The sequence below is a fragment of the Berghia stephanieae genome, chromosome 1 (assembly GCF_034508935.2).
Source record: "Berghia stephanieae isolate SIO BIC M18660-M18661 chromosome 1, UCSD_Bste_1.3, whole genome shotgun sequence".
NCBI classification, from domain to species: Eukaryota; Metazoa; Mollusca; class Gastropoda; order Nudibranchia; family Aeolidiidae; genus Berghia; species Berghia stephanieae.
In genome coordinates, this window is record NC_088360.1 from 72,878,602 (window position 1) to 72,897,951 (window position 19,350).

The 19,350-nt window shown below is 31.6% G+C and overlaps 2 protein-coding genes across 18 annotated transcripts in view; one reads left to right on the forward strand and one right to left on the reverse strand.

Annotated features, from left to right (window-relative positions):
• Positions 1 to 991, reverse strand: part of LOC144956256 (lysophospholipase-like protein 1) — a 10,359-nt gene extending 9,368 nt beyond the window's left edge. The window contains exon 1 of the mRNA XM_078886697.1: positions 858 to 991. Within this exon, the coding sequence (XP_078742823.1) occupies positions 858 to 948 (91 nt within the window). The 5' untranslated portion in view covers positions 949 to 991. The remainder of the gene's footprint in view (positions 1 to 857) is intronic.
• Positions 992 to 1,038: 47 nt separating this feature from the next.
• LOC144956171 (tubulin polyglutamylase TTLL5-like) overlaps positions 1,039 to 19,350 on the forward strand; it is a 44,562-nt gene continuing 26,250 nt past the window's right edge. For 3 of the 17 annotated variants that reach the window (XM_078886609.1, XM_078886675.1, XM_078886646.1), the window contains exons 1-17: positions 1,050 to 1,169; positions 5,676 to 5,861; positions 7,328 to 7,437; positions 7,806 to 7,888; positions 8,319 to 8,425; positions 9,530 to 9,593; positions 10,372 to 10,438; positions 10,753 to 10,835; positions 11,278 to 11,347; positions 12,195 to 12,279; positions 13,489 to 13,590; positions 14,261 to 14,352; positions 14,696 to 14,803; positions 15,251 to 15,332; positions 15,671 to 15,732; positions 16,158 to 16,246; positions 17,389 to 17,421. In XM_078886609.1, coding sequence (XP_078742735.1) covers positions 5,713 to 5,861; positions 7,328 to 7,437; positions 7,806 to 7,888; positions 8,319 to 8,425; positions 9,530 to 9,593; positions 10,372 to 10,438; positions 10,753 to 10,835; positions 11,278 to 11,347; positions 12,195 to 12,279; positions 13,489 to 13,590; positions 14,261 to 14,352; positions 14,696 to 14,803; positions 15,251 to 15,332; positions 15,671 to 15,732; positions 16,158 to 16,246; positions 17,389 to 17,421 — 1,386 coding nt within the window. In that variant the 5' untranslated portion in view covers positions 1,050 to 1,169; positions 5,676 to 5,712. Of the gene's footprint in view, positions 1,170 to 5,675; positions 5,862 to 7,327; positions 7,438 to 7,805; positions 7,889 to 8,318; positions 8,426 to 9,529; positions 9,594 to 10,371; positions 10,439 to 10,752; positions 10,836 to 11,277; positions 11,348 to 12,194; positions 12,280 to 13,488; positions 13,591 to 14,260; positions 14,353 to 14,695; positions 14,804 to 15,250; positions 15,333 to 15,670; positions 15,733 to 16,157; positions 16,247 to 17,388; positions 17,422 to 18,441; positions 18,529 to 19,350 lie in introns of all 17 variants that reach the window. The other 14 variants (XM_078886575.1, XM_078886650.1, XM_078886601.1 and 11 more) reach the window with 8 other exon arrangements.

The following is a 19,350-nucleotide window of genomic DNA, read 5'->3' on the forward strand; positions in this document are numbered from 1 at the left end:
TCATGAAGGCAGAATTACTTGGGAAATATTGATCTGGGTAAGAATGTAAGGGAATTGACTAAAGATTTGCGAGCGTGAAAGGGTAATTACAAAAAGAACGGCGGCATTATTACTATTGGAGAGCAATGGCGAATTGCACGAATTTGATGCCAAAATAGTTACTACATCGAAGATTTATTGACATGACCAATGGTCTACTTTAAAGAATTGATATATAGGATTACTAGGTGTAGCACCACGAGAGCAATAAATTATTAACCAGTTAAAATAAATAAATAAATAAATAAATAAATAAATAAATAAATAAATAAATAAATAAATAAATAAATAAAATCCAAGTTATGAAAAGCCAAGAACTGATTCCAAAATTATTATTTTGCTATAAAGCCATTGAACTTTTCTCTTTCCCAACAAAGCATTATTGAGCGCCTTGTTCAATTTTCCGAGGCTCGAGAGAGCTCTCGAGTTGAAAAAGTGTTCAAAGTTACCCCGTTGCATGATACGTAAACGAACCGTCAATGATTTTCAAGTAGTAGGTAACATGCATGGACGTAAATTTTATTATGTCAAATCATCAGCATTTCGTAGATTTGTCTCTCACACAAACCCGCGCGTTTTATCTAACTTTTTATTCATTATTTATTTTTTGTTTATATTATGTTATGTTGTTTTCAAAGACAAATGTATAGGTGTCCTTTGTTGTTTTCTTTCTTTTCAAAGAAAAAAAATATTGTATTTGTTTTTCTAAAAAAATATAATTTTTTTGGTTAGTTTTTTTTTGTTTTGTTTTTTTTTGCTTGTTTTTTAATTTTTTCATTTTGTTTTGTTTTTCTAAGTAAGTCTAATCAGTTTCCTACCAGTTCCATGTAGAAATATAACAGTTGATGTGTGTTTTTCAGCCGTTGGTCTATTCACAACAATATCAAACTTATCTATTTCGGTGTCCATTGCTGAGTCCTAAATATTATTCTCCAGGTAAGAATTAGATGTGAAAATTTTGATGACGAAATAAATATATAGTTAGATCACTAAATCGCTGCAATTTGATTGGTCGATCGATTGTCGCAACCACGATGGCGGACACATCCAGCGCTCTCGCATAACAACAATGTAAACATGCTTTGACAGATACTTAGTGTACATAAAATCAAATCAATAAATGTAAAATAGTAAGTATTTATATGACTTTGACATTAAACTCGCATAAATTGATTAGGAAACTTATTCATGATTATTTTAATTTGGTTATTAAACCTTTCGTCTATATGAATGAGTCCCGGCTGCTGAGTGTTGTGTGCTGTTTTTTTTCCTGTCAGTGTCAGTCAGTCTGTTGGCAGTTTACCAATAGGGGTGGGCGATAATTAACTCGGCATCTGCTTTAATCATATATTAATTTGCGCTGTCAACTTATGCTGACTAAACTGATAATATTTTTTAAATTTGCGTGACTGATGATACATTTACGACTTGCCTATTCTCGCCTTCGTGGCAATATGTTGCCGGTCTTTGTCTAACCTACTTTACCCCCGACTCCCCTCTCTGTTTTTTTTTTTATTACCTAGAAACAATGCCAGATCAAGTCATCTGCGTAAAATTATTTTCATTGTTATATTTTGAAAGTGGTAACTTGACTTGAATAATATGATTAGTCATAGTCTTTCTTTCATTTTAAGATTGATTATGTCATACAAAAAAAATAAGTTGACCTCATGGACACCTTCGCCTTCACTAAGAATTAATTGAAATTGGCTGTCATTATTCACTGGCGTGTCTGTGAATAAGAAAATTTATTGACTTCTGTGAATAACAGCCTGTGATTATCACAGACACCTTATTGAAACTTCGCCTTTGCTCTTTTTAACTTTCATACATTTTTACTATGATAATATGAAAACGTAATGCACGACTATATCAATAAAAGTTTTAAACAATACCCGACAACACGTCAAGTGGTGGCCTACTATGTATACATCATATACAGCCCTATCTTATACTTGAGATATATCATTACGTCATTCGTGTGGATAGAATGGCATGGCTGAATTGGTTTGATGACTCCCAAAAGGATTGTTTTTGTCAACGGTGTGTGATTGAGGTCAATTCTCGTCTGTGGCACTTTTCTTTTCTGGCCTTTTATAAAATGTACCTAGTAAATGTTAAATGTCCCTCCTTTCCCTTAAAAAAATAAATTTAAAGATTTATTTGCCTTGTGTTACAAATGGTAATATTCACCCCCTTTTTTATTGTTAAATAAGGTTTATGAATAGACTATTAGATTTTTTAATCTTGCCTGGAGATCAGAGAAGAAAATAAATATTTTATTTTTTTAATTCTTGCTCAGAAAGTCAGCAATATAATCAATATAAAATGAAAGCCAAAAAAATGTTTTAAAATGAATCTATCTCTCTCAAAAATAGAACATCAGAGGCAATAAAGCTGTACAAATTAAATAAAGGTGGCGTTTTTATACACCTCCGTTGGAGGTGTACAAAAACGCACAGTTTTTATACACCTCCGTTGGCGGTGATGGTAAAGTTGTTGCTGCATATGTCCATGAGATTTAAATAGTTTTAGATTGTAATTTAGCACGCTGCTTAGTCATTACCGATGTACAATGATAATAAATTAAAGAATAATAACAATAATTTAAAAAATCAAAAGTAAAAAGAAACATGGCACACAAATACTGATCTCAAATAAATAAATTTTAGAAAATTAAAATCGAAGTGTTTTAAAAACACGATAAAAAGTTTTTGAAAAAAAAAAAAGAAAGAAAAAAAAGCAAACAAAAACAAAGTAAATCCAAAAAAAAAAAGTCGACAATGGGAACCGAACCCAGTACTTTCAAGGTTGGAGTCTGACAGCTTGTCCACTGCGCTACGGAGCCACCTGACTGTTCATCACATTTAATAAGGTCTTTCTAAAACATTATTTTACCTTCAATGCAACTTCTATTTTCTGGTTTTATATTTCGATTTTTTTAATTATTATTATTTTTATATAAATTTATTAACAAAAACATCCTACAGATGTCACAATATAACTTTCGCCATGTCCAAATGCAAAAACACAATATCGCTAATGAAATTGGGTGGAATGCGCATGCGTGACGGAGGTGTATAAAAACGATCCGTTAAGATACACCGTCAACGGAGGTGCATAAAAACACTACGTTAAATAAATGAATGATTGAATAAATTAAATAGATAAACGAAAAAATGAATAAATCTCGCCCAGAAATCGAGCAAATGGTCATAGATTAAAAAAAAAAAGATTTAAAATTCTTATTCACGGGCCATTGTCAAATAGATTTTACACAAAAAGTCTAACACGTCAGGGAAAAAAAAAGCCAAATGATCTGGGAAAAAATGACAATGGTGATTTGTGTATCAAATCAGTAAAAACTAAGCGATTTTTTTTTTAACACAAGAAAAAGATAAGCAATATCAAGATGCCAAATGGCTTCAATGTTATGCAGGTTTTTGGAATTTGGAAATGAACACATCAAATTTGCAAAGAAATCATTAATCAGTCTGTAGTCCACCCACCATAAATAAATTCACCAATCACCTTTAAAATTTATTGGTCTTCTTTTATTTATTCTAATCACAATTTCGGGAAATAGATGAATAGTTGGGGGTTGGATTAAGTTGCATTAAAATGAGTCAGCGGTGGTATGGCTCTTGACCATTATATTTTGGTGTTTCTTTTCCTGTGTTTTATTATTTTAAATTGGATTTATGCATACAAATAAATATAATTACATACCTGGATCAGAAATAAAACAATCAAGATTTCCACCCCAAATTGGTGGAAAAAATATCCAGCACACATAAGCTTATCTTATGCAGAGGTCTTTGTGGCTGTGGTTAAACCACCTTTCAATTTCTTCTACTTTTGCTACGGGGGTTCGAATCTGGAACTTTTTTTTATCAATTCTCTTGTTGTTGTTGTTGTTGTTGTTCCTCTTCATTCTTCTTCTTCTTCTTCTTCTTCTTCTTCTTCTTCTTCTTCTTCTTCTTCTTCTTCTTCTTCTTCTTCTTCTTCTTCTTCTTCTTCTTCTTCTTCTTCTTCTTCTTCTTCTTCTTCTTCTTCTTCTTCTTCTTCTTCTTCTTCTTCTTCTTCTTCTTCTTCTTCTTCTTCTTCTTCTTCTTCTTCTTCTTCTTTTTCTTCTTCAGTGTTTTCAATGCTTGTTTTTGTAGGTGTTGACAAATTTTTGTTATAATAGACCATGCATACTACTCTGCAATATTCACTGCACAATGTCTGGTGGACATTTTTCCCTTCTCCAATCTCTGGATTCATTCCAGGGGGGGGGGGGGTGTTGCCAAATTTTTAAAGACTTTCTGACTTTCACCTGTTAAGAGCACCGATATATACATCTTGGTTTGTGATGATTTATTCCATGTGTTTTTAGCCAGTGGCTTCGATAATAATAATGACTGGCCAGCTCGTCTTTCGTGTTTCTATGTGGATTACAAAAGTTTTCGTATTCTCCAAATTGTATGACTTGACTTGACTTGACTTATGCCTCTTGGCTCCTGGTGAAGCATAGGGCTTCAATAGCACTCTTCCATCTTCTTCTGTCCTTGGCACAGGCCTTTGCCTCACTCCAGGTAAGGTTGAAGCTGCACGAAGATTACAAATTTTAAAAATAAATTTGAAGTTTCAAAAGGGTGTCTGAAAAATATTTAAGCACTCTTTTCTTTGTGAATAATCAAAGCACAAGGGAATCTGGTATTGTTTTAAATTTAAATTTGTCCTTTAAGGATAGTTTTATGTGCCAATGGCTTAATTTAAAAGTTGTGTTGGGTCTGCCTTCGTCCAAAATTATATGTGACATTCATTAATAATTATTTCATCTTTTTATATTATTATCACAAAACAAAACTATTTACTTCTCAATGTGGATGACCTCGATCATGGTTCCCTTAGTTTAATAGGAAGGCCTCAGGGGTAGGGATTGATGGGTGGAATTATCCCTTGTACTGTCCTACACCAACCAAGTTTACATCGGTCTCTATGCCTTGCTATCTCTTCAATCCCTATCTATTGTCTGTAGTTTCCATGTGTCTGCCTGTCTTTGTCCTGGGGTGAGTGGTACATTTAAATTTAAAGTTGTTTCCTACCATACACAAGGATACATCGCTCTGGTCCATGCTGATCTCAACCACTTTTCCTAACTTTTCATTGGTGCTTGATAGCTAGATTTAAATCTTTTGACTGCTTTTCTGGCGCTAGAGTGTCCTATGTGTTGAAAATTCAGAAAAATCCTTAAAAACAAACAAATTATTTACCAAATTCCTATTCAGTATCTGTACAATTTATGTAGTGGATAAATATCAAAGCCTTTGTCATTAGACATGAATTTATAGTCTACACCACCTTTCAAGGTGGGTTATTAGGCGTTGACCTCTATAACATATTCATGTTTAGTGATAATTGGTAATGTAGTATCAAATGATGTATAAAGAAAAAAAAGCGTCCAGGTTCCAGGTGAAATGAAATCAGAAGATTATATATGAATTGGACCTATAGATCGAAATGGGCTCTGAGGTAATGGTGTGTATAATTAGAGAGGTCATGTGAAAAATTGTGTTTTGAAGGGTTAAAGGGTTACCTTCTCAAGGGATACATCTTTTGTATTTTTTAATTTATTAATTTTTTCAATGAAGGTAAAAAGCAGATGTTTACGGTTGACAATCATTGAGTATGGCAATGGCGTCCAAAGATGTACGATCTGCAGACTCAGATGGTAATGGATCACTCACACCATCTGAACAGAGTGATAATGATGAACACAGTGAACATGATTCTGATTATGAGAGTGATGATGGGGATGATCGTCGCTTAGATTCAAAGTAAGTAAATGATAGAAATTTGAAAGTTTGCATGTTGATGGAAGTTTTGTTTGACTTATGTATACACATATTCAAATCAAGTTTATCAACATTATTTTAATACTGATAGTTGTGTGAATTGTGATACATTTGAAACTTTAAAAAAAAGTATTTTGAGTCTGAGACACAATCTAACAGTGATAGCGGCTTTCATTAATGGCAGGGTATGTTAATTTTAATGAATGAGGTTTCTAGTTTGCCTGAAGGTTCAAAGTATAATCTGAGAGATAGTGATAAAAGTTAAATTTTATTGTTCATGGTTATAAGCTGCCACAAAATCTAGATTTTCCTGTTGCATCCTTTTCTTGATTAAAATTAGTCAGAATAATAATAATAATAATAATACACATTTATATACCGCTCATTCTCGTGTAAAACACAAGCTCTGGGCACTTTACAATATAAATGTCAATTTTAAGTGAAAAAAAAATTAATAATAATAATAATAATTCATAGCCAAATCAAGGATTCATAGAGTCAATAACAACAAATACAGTAAAAATGTGTCTTGAGATTCTTTTTAAAGGTAGGTAAAGACTTGCACTCCCTCAGACCACGTGGTAGTTCATTCCAAATCTTCGGTCGAAAGAAGCAAACGATCTATCACCAAATTTTGTTCTTGATCTTTTTTCCGAAATTTTCGTTTGGTCATTACATGATCTTAAAGTGTAATTTTCAAATTTACACATGACCACGTGATCTGTGAGATATGCCGGTGCTATACCAGTCAAACACTTATAAACAAGACACGCTGCTTTGTAATATGTGCGCTTTTCAATGGGCAACCAGTGGAGAGAGGCCAACAAAGGGGTTGCATGATCAAATTATTATTTTAAATTTTTTTTTAATTGTTTAATTTTTTTTTTTTTTTTTAAGGTACTGTTCATTGGTTTGATTTTCATAAAAATATCACTTTTTCATAAATGTTCAGTATGGTAAAAGCAGGTGATTTCGCCAATATCTCGATTTCCCTTCCTGTGAGCTGACAAAATTGCACATTGGGCAGCCAATACCATAGCCATTGTTTATATGGCCTGTTCATTATATTTTTTATGAAGTATTGACATAGATTTATGTGTTATTGAAGGGGTTTAAAAAGCTGTTTTAACATTGGGATAGATAGAAATAGAAGCTTCTGCATATTAAAAAAAAAAGAAGAAAAGAATTGTTCTAAAATAGATAAATGTCAGTGAAGTGTGTTTAGTATATTGTCATCATTTCACACTTCTTAAAAGTTTGTATTTCCCAAACAGTTTATCTTGTTTGTGGATTACTTTCTTGATTCAATATTTTAAGAATCTTTTTTGACACAAATGAGAGATGACAAGGAATTGCCTTGCTCTCATCATTTTCATTGAGACTTTTTGACTATTATGAACTAAGGCACAATGACATATACAAGCATTTCCCCACTTTTCATTTAACAGAGGGAAAACCCTAAATGTTCAATGGACTGGTTATGCAAAAAGGGTACCAGTCATCTTATTCAACGCAGAGACAATCCTGAACAAAAGAACAGACTTGAAAACAGTCGGAGGTCAGTTGGTTACAGTTGATGAAAGACTTTAGTGGATGTTATTAACACATATTTGGATTTTGCTTTTTAAACAAACTTTGTTCTATTAAAATGGAATTGATGAATTCTTTTGACATCGATTACAAATGAATATTTGCTCGTGCCTGTGAAAGAGAAGTAATACACAGAACATCACCCAAAAGTATTGTGGAGGCAGAAGCATCCTTTCATATTTTAATATTTTTAAAAAATATATCAACCACATTGTTGCTATTCTTAACAAGTATGGTATTTGCTACTCTTTTGTTTTATATCATTTATATCCCATGTTAATCATGTTGTAATAGCAAGTATATACATGAATTAAATGGTAACTTCTTTTCTTTCAGAGAGATACCATCTGGCATTTAAGTTTGCCTCAACAGAGTGCAAGATAGTTAGAAATATCCTACTTTCTCATGGATTTCATGAGGTATGCTTTCTTTGATAAATAAAAATTGTACTATTTCCAATATTCTCAGATGTTTACTTAAAATTGTTATAACATAATTTCTCACTTTTGATTCTTGTTTTTTTTTTTTTTATGGATGTGACTTTTGGTGTAATCGAGTCCCCTTACAGTTTAAATATATATGTGAAAATGAAAATCACCCTCTCCCCTTCTCCATTCAAAAAATGTAATGCTTGTATACTATTTGGATTGATTTAGAACAGGCAATTGTTAGTCCAGTGCGACAAAGCAAAATACATTTGAACATTGCTTGCTTTGTTTGTGAACAACTTTCCAACCTATTTTGACCATAGCCATTTTTTGACGTTTTTTTTAAAGTAGGTAAATTTCTATACATACTTTTTGGTTCTTTTCATCATTGAACATATTTATTAATATTATCCATTCACAGGTACATCCAAATAGTGCTGATTACAACGTAATATGGAGCAATTCACATCTTAAGCCATTCACATTGAGAACAATGTCTGAATTCCAAAAGATCAACCACTTTCCAAGGTAACTTTTAGCTTTATGTCATAGCTTGATTTCTATTAATGATTTTTCATTGTCATTTTCAAAATTTTTAAGAAGCTTTGATAATTAGCAGAAAAAACGTTTTAAAATTCGGTGAATAAACTTTTGTGTTACAGGCTTTATATCAGCCACACTTATTGGCCTGCTGAAGAACAATTTATTTCTTGTACTCTCGTTGTTTGAAAAACTGATGAATTTTGATTTGCTGGCAATTTTGAAATATTTCCAGGAGTGTAAATACTTTGTTTTCATATACAAAAATCTTCCATTTATGAATCACTCTTCGTTATAATAATGTATAAATAATGTATGAAAACTTTACTCACAGACCTTCAGTCTTTTAAAGATGAAAAGAACAGATTCCAGGCATTTCTGTGATCTAATGGCATCTAAACCACGATCATGATTCTGGATTGATGTCTTTGATGTATATTTGATTTAAGACTGATAATTTTTCATTCTTAATGAACTCAAAAGAATCACACCCAGAGTCAAAAGTCCTGACCTTTTGCATCGCATGGCATCTCTCGGTTTATGAAGAGTTGCATGGTAACTGGCAGCATTGATGCTTGGACCATGAGGGATGAAGACTACCTTTTGAATTCCAAAACACAGTAGCTTCCCCCCTCCTCCCATACAGAACTGGTTTCTACGTTATGGTTTAGGCATATTATTTCACCCACCCCATAGTCCTGTTCTCGCTCCATCTATCATCTCTTTAGTCCCATAAAACGCATCCTTTAATGCTTGGTTTGATACAGATGAAACCCTCATGCAGGCGCATTGTTGGAAAAATATGTTGATTGTGAAGGCTTGAAAATTAGTCATGGAGTGTGTGTGTGTTGTAAGTTTGAATGAATTAAGATAAATATGTTTTAAGAATGATTATCATATTTGTTTCCAAATTGCCCTCATGAAATCACAAGTCCTGTTTTGTGAAAGAAAGACTAAGCAGCAATTGAATGCTTTCGCCATTTTGGTATATTTTATACAAACCACTACGATGACAACACATTATATCAAGGTTACTGTTCTTCGTCTCTCTGAATAAAATATTATTTTAAAAATTCCTTTTTGCAATTGCAGATCATATGAACTTACAAGGAAGGATAGATTATTCAAAAATGTACAGAGGATGCAACAAATTAAGGTATGTCGGAAGCATCCAAGTAGTTTCTTTTTTTCACATTGTTATGCATTAAGAAGAGAAGATGTTTTGATAATTGGTTTTTTAAAAAGGGTAAAAAATGCCTTGATGATAATAATATTTGCATCGAAGTCTAATCATTTTATTTTTTTATATTTTGAAACCTCACTTTGTCATTTATCTTCATACTATTAACTTTCAGAGATACTCAAACTTTGGATGACAAATAAGCTGAAATTATTTCTTAAGGAAAAGTATTGTGTTTTTGAATGCAGTAATGGAAAACAAGTGTGGAAAACAAATATAAATGGAAGAAAAATTGAAAACATGTAACCCAATGACAGCTTAGTTAATGATTAGAGAAATGTGAGGATTTGACAGTAAATGGGGCAACAAAAAGTACACAAAAATTTCAATAGACACAAACTGTAGTTTTGGTACCGATTCTAATATAGACCTTGACATTGATATTGGATGACAAAAATTTAGTACCCAAAAAAAACCCTTTGTTGTAACCAAATGAAAAAAAAACTCTATAGACAATAAGGATATTATTGTTATTGTTATTATTATGATTATTATTATTATTATTATTATTATTATTATTATTATTATTATTATCATCATCATCATCATCATCATCATCATCATCATCATCATCATCATCATCATCATCATCATCATCATCATCATCATCATCATTATTAATCTTAGTATTATTAATTGTTTCATTATTATATGATGCGTCATTGAAAAGAGATAACTGATATCTTTTTTTCAGGGACACAAACATTTTGACTTCATTCCACCAAGCTTTGTTTTACCAGGAGATTACCAGGATTTCTGCTGTAAGTAAATATTGTGAAAAATATGAACATGTATGTAACATTGCCCCTGAATCACCATGCTTAATGTACATCAGGATATTTGTTTTCTTTTGGTTGAGATCATTGTCACTCATCCAGTCACTGACAATGCTCAATATTGCTTTACTTCGTAACAAGTTGAAACATCATCCATCAATAGCAAATACGATTTTGGCAGTTTAAGAAGTCAAATGGTAAATTAGATAGAAAGATAAGCTCACATTGGTGTTAATTGAACATGACCAAAAATAGAATTAAAAGAGAAAGATTCATTTTGACATTTTTGATATTTACAGCAAATTTCTTAAAAGACAAAGGCCCCTACATTGTAAAACCTGTTGCATCTTCTCGTGGAAGAGGAGTGTTTCTCGTTAATCATGTAAGTTTGTACAGTATTTAGTTCATTTGTTATGTTCTTTTATATTTTTGATTTAGGCTTGTGTGATTCTAAATCGGATGCCACTACATATCAGTTTATGTTATGCTGGTTTTTAGATATCCAAGTCTGTAGTTAAAGTTTTGTTAAATAATAAGTTTGATTGCAGTTTGTTGGTTCTACAGTCTTTGAGACTATCTTTAAACTGATATTTACACCCTGAATGATACTTGAAGTAAAAGTTAGCGACTGAAAATTTGCTAATTGTATCTTTAGTATAATGATTTTTTTATTTAGTTATTTATCGTTTGACACTTACAACTGGTGATGTTTTGTTATGATGCAGTTATAGATTTTATTTATTTAATAATTTATTTATATATTTCTTTCTTTATTTAATCATTTTTTAAATGTCTTTGATAATTTATTTTACAAATATTTTCAGCCCGATCAAGTGCCTCTAGATGAAAATCTTATTGTTTGCAAATACATAGCATCACCTTTAGTTATTGATGGTGAGTTTCACTAGTGATTCATAATATATTTATAAGAGAAATTTATTAACTTTTAATTAATTTTTTTTTAAAGAAGAATATTCGGAGTATCCTCTTAATCCGTCCATTGCATACTTCTAAGCTGAGTTTGTTTCTTTTTAACAATGTATATCACATGTCTTCGCAAGACTTGGGTGGGATCTTCTGACCTCCCACACTGTTAGGAGAGATCGCTATTGCTGTGTCTTCTATTTCCCTACATCTGTTTTGCTTTCCACGTTGCTTTCTGTCTTTTTTCTGCTTGGGTTTTTTTTCTGGTCCTGATGAGGAACCTTAGCTAAGAGGGAAGCAGTCAAATAAATGGTTCCTTTTTTTGAGAAATGACATTTTCTTCCTTATAGTTGTTAGTTTTTGCATATATTGTAATAATTTGAGTGTATCCTCCACATAGTTATCCTTAGCTTGTATCTGGATAGGACTTTTATTTCAAAATAGGCAATATGATGGATTGCTTGTGGAATCTTTCGTTTCTTATTCGAAGAAGTCCCTTTTGTTTTACTTTTCTTTGGTGCTTTTAACTTCAGATCTACAACCCTATCATCTCCTTTTTTACTGGTGCTGAAATAACCCAAGAGTGTTGCAAGTGCTGTAAAACTGCTAAACAATTATTTTTTTTTAAATTGCAAGCCTCCTTGAGAATAATCGTGGTTTTTTTTTTAATTTTTTAATATTTAAAAAAAATGTAAATAATTTAAATTATCCTAGTTGCAACATCATCTTCACACCAGACTCTCTAAATAGTTCATATTTTAATGACATGTATAAAAGTAGATAAGTTTGTACTATTTTAAACTGTTTCTCTTCACAGGTTTTAAATTCGACTTGAGAATCTATGTGGCTGTCACATCATATGATCCACTGGTTATTTATTTGTATGAGGAAGGTCTTACAAGGTAAAAGGGATGTTTTGTCTTTTTTGAATTAAGGTGAAGTTAGATTTGAAAGGAGAATATTTTTTAAAGTCTTTTTGTATGACTTCAAAAACTTTAAATAATTTTGTCATACATTTAACCAGGTCATTAGACTCCATCTAACAAGTTGTGAAACGCTCTTGTAGTTTGGTAAACATGGCTTTTATAAAAGGATTTTTGAAAAAACAATTTACTTCATACAAAAAGTACTGATTATTTCGTTTTTATCTGTACACCATAATCTGGAAATTCTTGTATCTGGATCCGATTAAGACATTACAATAGGAGATTTATGATTCCGTCATCCGAACATCACACTGACTGACGCTGTCTTTCTGCCTGCTTGAGTTAAATGCAATCGACAAGCGACTGAAATATAATCTGATTCAAAACCTTTTGACACATCCAATTTAGGTTAGTTAGGTAACTTTTTTGTCTATCCAGCACAGTCCCTGCCTCCTAGATCAATGTGGCGATGCAGTGTGTGCACAATAATTAACAAATGTCAATCATATGGGACTGTTTAGCTTACACAATCTGATTGACACTAATCTAACCCCTGTAACTTGATGATGTCATTGGGCATGCAAAGGCATTGTTTTCAATTAATCTTTCAAAAAAGAGATAATCAAGAATACATTAATAGAAATAATTCTAATAATAATAGATCTTTATTGTCCATAAATAACAAACCACACATTGGTCAATGAAGAAATTGATATAATCCTATTGTTGCTTCAATGATAGGCTTTGATTACCATGGTATTTGATCAAAACACCATATACCATTTTAGGTACTAATTTCACCATCCAGATGTCTGTTATCAGGACAAAATGCTGGGAACAGAAGTGTTCGGATTATGGAGATGTGACTGTACTTTGACAAGACAAGATGAATGAAATTAAAGAGGCAAATGTCCCCAAAATCGATGTTCAGATCAGGAAGCACTAGTTTCCGGATAAACAAAAAAATTAATGAGGAAAAATCTGTTCCCTGCTCACTGTCCAGATACACTCAAGATCCGGATCCCGATAATCGAAGCACTCTGTAATATATATATAGTTCAAAGACAACTGAATCTAACATGGATGGTGGCTGATTTGTAAGCAAAAATTTTGAATGTTTATTAGATATTTGATAGGATGTTTAATGGAATACTTAATGCTTCTTTTCTTTTTTTTCTAATCCAGGTTTGCAACTGTGAAATATGAAAAGAATTCAAAACATATACGGAACCAATGCATGCATCTTACCAACTATAGTGTCAATAAACGGAGTAATGACTATGTAAAGTAAGTTTTTATCTCTCACATATATTGTAGTCTGTAAAGCTCAAAACTCACCCAGAAAGTTACTTTTAATATAGCTATTCTTAAGCCTGAACTCATAGTAAGAGAATGATTTTTTTAAAAAATGTGTTAACTAAATGTTTAATCAAGAAGCAAGTTGGTTGGTGCAATTGTTTTTTTTCTTTTCTTTTTTGGTGGTAATTGACCGTTTAATTAAGATAATTCTGCTGTCTGAACCATCTGGTCCCTGTAATACCTATATACTAGATGTATTTTTACACTTTGATCTGATGTACCTCCAGAATTTGTTTGTAATTCCACCTCTCTGAATTTCATTTGATGTTTGGGTTCAAGTATCTTATTGACATATTTATAATGTTCTATTTTATGTTCTTTGTGTATTGAACCACAGAGTTTGCAGAATTTATTCCAATCTTCTTCCCTATTGTAACCCTAAGCTTTATGGTACCGTCTTTGTTTTTTTTTATTAAACATTTTTAGGGATCGTCCATGGCATATGTGGCTGCCAACTCATCATTTTCTTTAGAATGTGTTTATGTACTGATTTTATGAGTGGTTTTAAAGTTTTCCCAGTTTTCTTCAACATTTTTAAACAGTTTTTTTTTCACCTATATGTAAATTTTTATATTCAATTTCTCCTTTGTTTTCATAGAAATGATGACCCGGAAGTTGAGGACTATGGCAATAAATGGTCCATGGGGGCACTTCTGAGATATTTGCGTTCAGAGGGTAAAGACACAGCTGGTATGTCTTTCTGGTTATGCTGAATAATGTTGAATTTGAAAGCTAATTCTATCCAACTATCATAATATCAATAATCAAAAACTGTTCAGTGAAAATATAAAGTATTTTTTAAAAAGACCAAATTTGTCCCTTTAGATTTGATGAGTTGAAAAAAAATTCCACATCAAATAGTATATTTGCTATGTTAAGCCTCTATGGATAAAGTTTCGTATCTCTTTTCCTTATTATAATTTAATAATTTAAACTTCAGACAAAACTTCTGTTCATAACACTATTCTCTTTTCCTTCTTGAACTGGATCTCTTATTAATTTGCATTTCTTTTCTGATTATTTCATTTGTCAGCTCTGATGATGCGAATCGAGGATGTGGTTATCAAAACCATCTTGTCCGTTGAGTCATCTGTTGCCACAGCATGCAAAATGTTTCAGCCATACAAGGGAAACTGCTTTGGTTTGTTCTTTATAGTTTTAACAATAATTTTAAATCTTAATGTATACACATCTATACTTTTTCCCCCCACTTTTCTCTTTGGATATTCACATTCACAGTTATATACAGTCTGACTGAGTCAGAAGGTTAACATAAGAACTTAATTCTTTGCTACATTCAACAGCAATGACCCAGGAATATCACAAAAGTACAATTTGTAGAGGATGAAAGAAATTGAGAACTTGAAAGATAAAATTTCACTTCAGCTACTCCACTCCCGATTCCATTTAATTCTGTTTCCTCAGTCAACTTATTTAGAGCTTATTCAAATATCCAAGTAAGTGGTATCTTTGGAAGCAATATGGTAATAGATCCTGTGTTACACCTGAGTTTCATCGATTTTTTAAATAGATAGATCTCTTTACCGTATAAAACTCAAACAACTTGTAAAATTTTCATTTTTTCCAGAACTTTATGGCTTTGATGTGTTACTTGATGAGACATTAAAACCGTGGGTTCTAGAAGTGAACCTCTCTCCATCTTTAGCATGGTGAGTAATGGAGTTTTTGTTGTTTTCTTATTTTTGCCAGATGGTTAGTTTTGTCCCTTCAATCCATGTTTTAATCCAGTTTAATGCACTGTTGTTTTTGTAATTCTTTTTTTTTCTCATCTCTACCATTGCATAAACTCTAAAAGTTAAATGAAATTGACAATGGCGAAGCAATGTAACAATGATTATTGCTTTTGATTAGGATCAAAGTATTACCACAATTAGTTTAAAACAATAAAACAGAGATTCACCTTCGGCTTTTGCTTTCTATGCTTTATAAAAGAAGTATAGTGGTTTCATCTGAATGTTTTTTGTACATCCTTACTTCTCTTACACAGTGACAGTCCTCTGGACTTGAAGATAAAAGGCAATATGTTGTGTGATTTATTCAGCCTTGCAGGTAATGAATTCCATCTGTTATGCATTTAGACAATTGAGGAAGATCAGACATCTTGTTCCACCAAGTATTATCCATAAATTATTAATGAATTGTTAGATTATGCCCTTGTGTCACCTAAACTTGATTAGTGCTTATCTATTAAGGCATTTCTCCAATTGTCAACTAAAGATTCATTCTAAAGAAACGTAGATTTTATTCTGCTCTTGCCTTATAAAAGGGCAAAGTGATTTCGGTGTTATGTATGTTTTGAACAGTTGTCTTATCACTTTCTCTATCTCCCCTCCCCCTTCTTAAGATTTCCCATTTTAGAGGTGTGTATTTGTATCGCTTGAACTCTTAATATCACTGTAGTCATCATTGTCACATTATCATCATCATCATCATAATATCCATCACCATTGTGACCATCAATGTGTCTTACCCAGGTGTGATATGCCATGACCCTATGATGCGCACCATGCAGCCCAGCAAGCGGAACCTAGAAGTGACAGCTAAGCTTGGAAATAGAGCCAAGGTGGGTTAATATCTGAGATTTGTCAGTGTGTCATCCATTGCTTTTGGTTGTATTGCATTGCAATTCCACATGAAGTACCCTGGTTTACCACCATATGATCACCAACGCCAATCCAACAACCATTTATAAATCTGAAACATGGATTTTTTAAGTATTGATTTTAAATTTGCATGTGTTTAAATGTGATTTAAGGAATTTTTAATTTTCAAGGGTAATACTTATTTTTATGACTCTTTCCTTACCCAAACTATTTGATTAATTTTACTTAATATCTCATTTCAGTTTTATTTGAATTAATTATTTTATTACAAATATGAAGCGAAACACCTTTGTGAAACGTGTTTGTAAATTGTCCTCAATTTTTGTTTTGTTTTATTTTTTTGTTGTTTTTTTTGTTCATAGTCAAAGCAGGTCATTTTAACATTAAATAAGCAATTAGTAAGATATTAATGAGCTTATCATAGGAGTTGCAAATAACAATGTAGATGATATTAAATTTTTATGGATGCGAACTTCCAGCAGATCCGTTAGGGTTATAATTGTAGACTAGAGTAACACATCTGCTGAGTTAATGGCTTATTTAATGATGTAGGTTTTAAATAATGTCTGATTCACAGTTCACTGCAATTTCATATAAAGGTATTAATTCGAACCTGCATTGTGAGAAACCTGTCAGTGAATATTAGACAGCTTATAGCCATGAATTAACTTTTTTTTTTTTACTTTGTACATGATGCAAGATCCAAAAATTTTTCTCAGTTTGCTGAAAATTTTATAGAAAAGTCGGTCAAACATAGAAGTTTATAATCATTTACATTATTAAAAATAAGATTTTATGTTCTCTGGGAAATATACATGATGATAAAGAGAAATCAGGCAAATAAAATCATAAGCTGAATCTGCAGACCTTAGCATGGATATTTTCTGATTTATTTGTATCTGAAGTAAGATTCATTAAATATAGTAGTTGGTAGATTCTGATTAGTATAGAATATATTATTCTGTAACTCTCTACACTAAATAGTCAGATTTTGGAGTAGACATCCAGCACCTCTTTCTCACCAAATACAATGACTACATTATTATCAAACTATTTATAAATGCATTCTGTATCAAACTATGTTGGTGTATTCGTGTTACAGTCTGCTCCTCTTAGGCCCACTTCGGCCAAACCAGTAAGTAGAATCTACTGCCATACAATAGCCCAATTACCCAATTTTTCAAGCCAGAATACTCATTATCTAACTTCTTTTTAATTCATTTATCCACCTCCTTTATAATATTTATTGTATACATGTATGTCCTATTACTGTTGCGTGTTTATTTACCCACATGTATATGTTCAATACATTATTCGCATAGAATGTATATGATTTATGGTTTGGGTTTTCTTTTTAACACATTTCATACACTCAGGTAATCTACAAAATTTATATATTATTTTTATTTAATTTCATGGCCTGATTATAGAACAGGACACTTTGGGCTTAACAGCAAAATGTATGATCATAACTCACAACTGACTTACACAAGTACCAAGAGCTTCAATAAAATGTAATTCTTGGTAATAACTACTGGTCGCTTTAAGTTATGGATCGTAACATTTATCCATAGATTGTTAAACATTTAATAATAATATCGGCTGTCTTCAATACAAAACTAAAATTTTCACTGAAGAAACCAAACAATATACTATAATTTCACAATATTATATGTAATTCAAACGTGTGATTGCATTTTTTCTTGCATCATACTCTGGTTGTTTATAAATGGGAAATACAAGTGTTTCATCTAAATTAATGGAAGTCTAGCAAGTGGCTCATTTCATCTACAGTGTTAATGCCTAAAACTCTTCTTATTTGACAAAATAGTTTCAATACAAATTATATTTGCCTCTGTCAGTCTAGTTTCACAATAACCTTATTATCTTTGGCTAGACATTGTATTTACACGTTTATGTGGTCATTCAACTCTTTTATTGTTGTTTTAAAGTTTTTTGCTTAAGAAATCTTTGAAACAGAGTTTAAATCACACATAGGCACTCCCCAAACATTCGATTTCAACTTTTGCTTTCATTTTATCATTACGATTATAGTGAATTGAATGCTTCTTTAATTTTCAAATAATTGTATTTACATCAATAATTAACAAGGCTAATAAATCATTTGATTAAATTTGGTGAAACATGTATGCAGGATGAGATGGGTTTGTCCGAACCGATTAATCATATTGATGTTGCCCGATTAAATATGCAAAAGGTTGATAACTGGCTCTTGTATAAGGTAAATTGTTCTTTGGGAGTTTAAAAAAAAGTGATACAGTGGTTTCTGCCTTTGTACCTGGATAAGGGTGTCAGAGAAAAATTGGCTTACAAGGAAAATTCTCTATTGTATATCAAAAACATAGAATTTCATACTTCCTGTGATATTAGGTCCATTGAACTTTCAAACGCTTTTAACCTCATCAAACATTTTTTTTCTTTCTTTTACGAAATAAACAAATTGAAATCTGTTAACAATTTTAATGATTGTATTTTTAGATCCAAATATTTTATTATTTGGATAAAAACAGATTTCTGAGCAAATTTATTATACAAGTGTTTGAGTATCTATTTGTCCTATCAAATTTTATAAAAGTGAATACATTTGAATTCAGAACTCGTTTGCCACTGACACGGGTAACTGAAGTTAGATTCAATTAGAACCTAAAACCAAAATGAACAGAAATATATATAAAAATAAACAATGGGCATATTGATGACAAAAGATCAATTAACCAAGCTATCAAATAAATAGATTTTATAGAAAAAAAGTATTTTTCTCAAACAAAATAAATGATCAAGGTAAATGGGAAGTCAGACGTCAGGTATATTTGTGGAACCCACTGTAAAAAATGTTTTAAAATTTAAATCAAAGGAGTTGTTGATATTGATTTGTTTAATAATCAGTCTCCTCTGAATTATGTTGTTAAGCATGACAACAATAATGGTGAATTTTAGCAAAGATGTGCTTTGTTATCTAAGACTTTTATATAGACCTGTGAATTCATTGTTTCAAGTTCTGTAGGTACTATTCAAACACAAACTATACACAGATACATATACT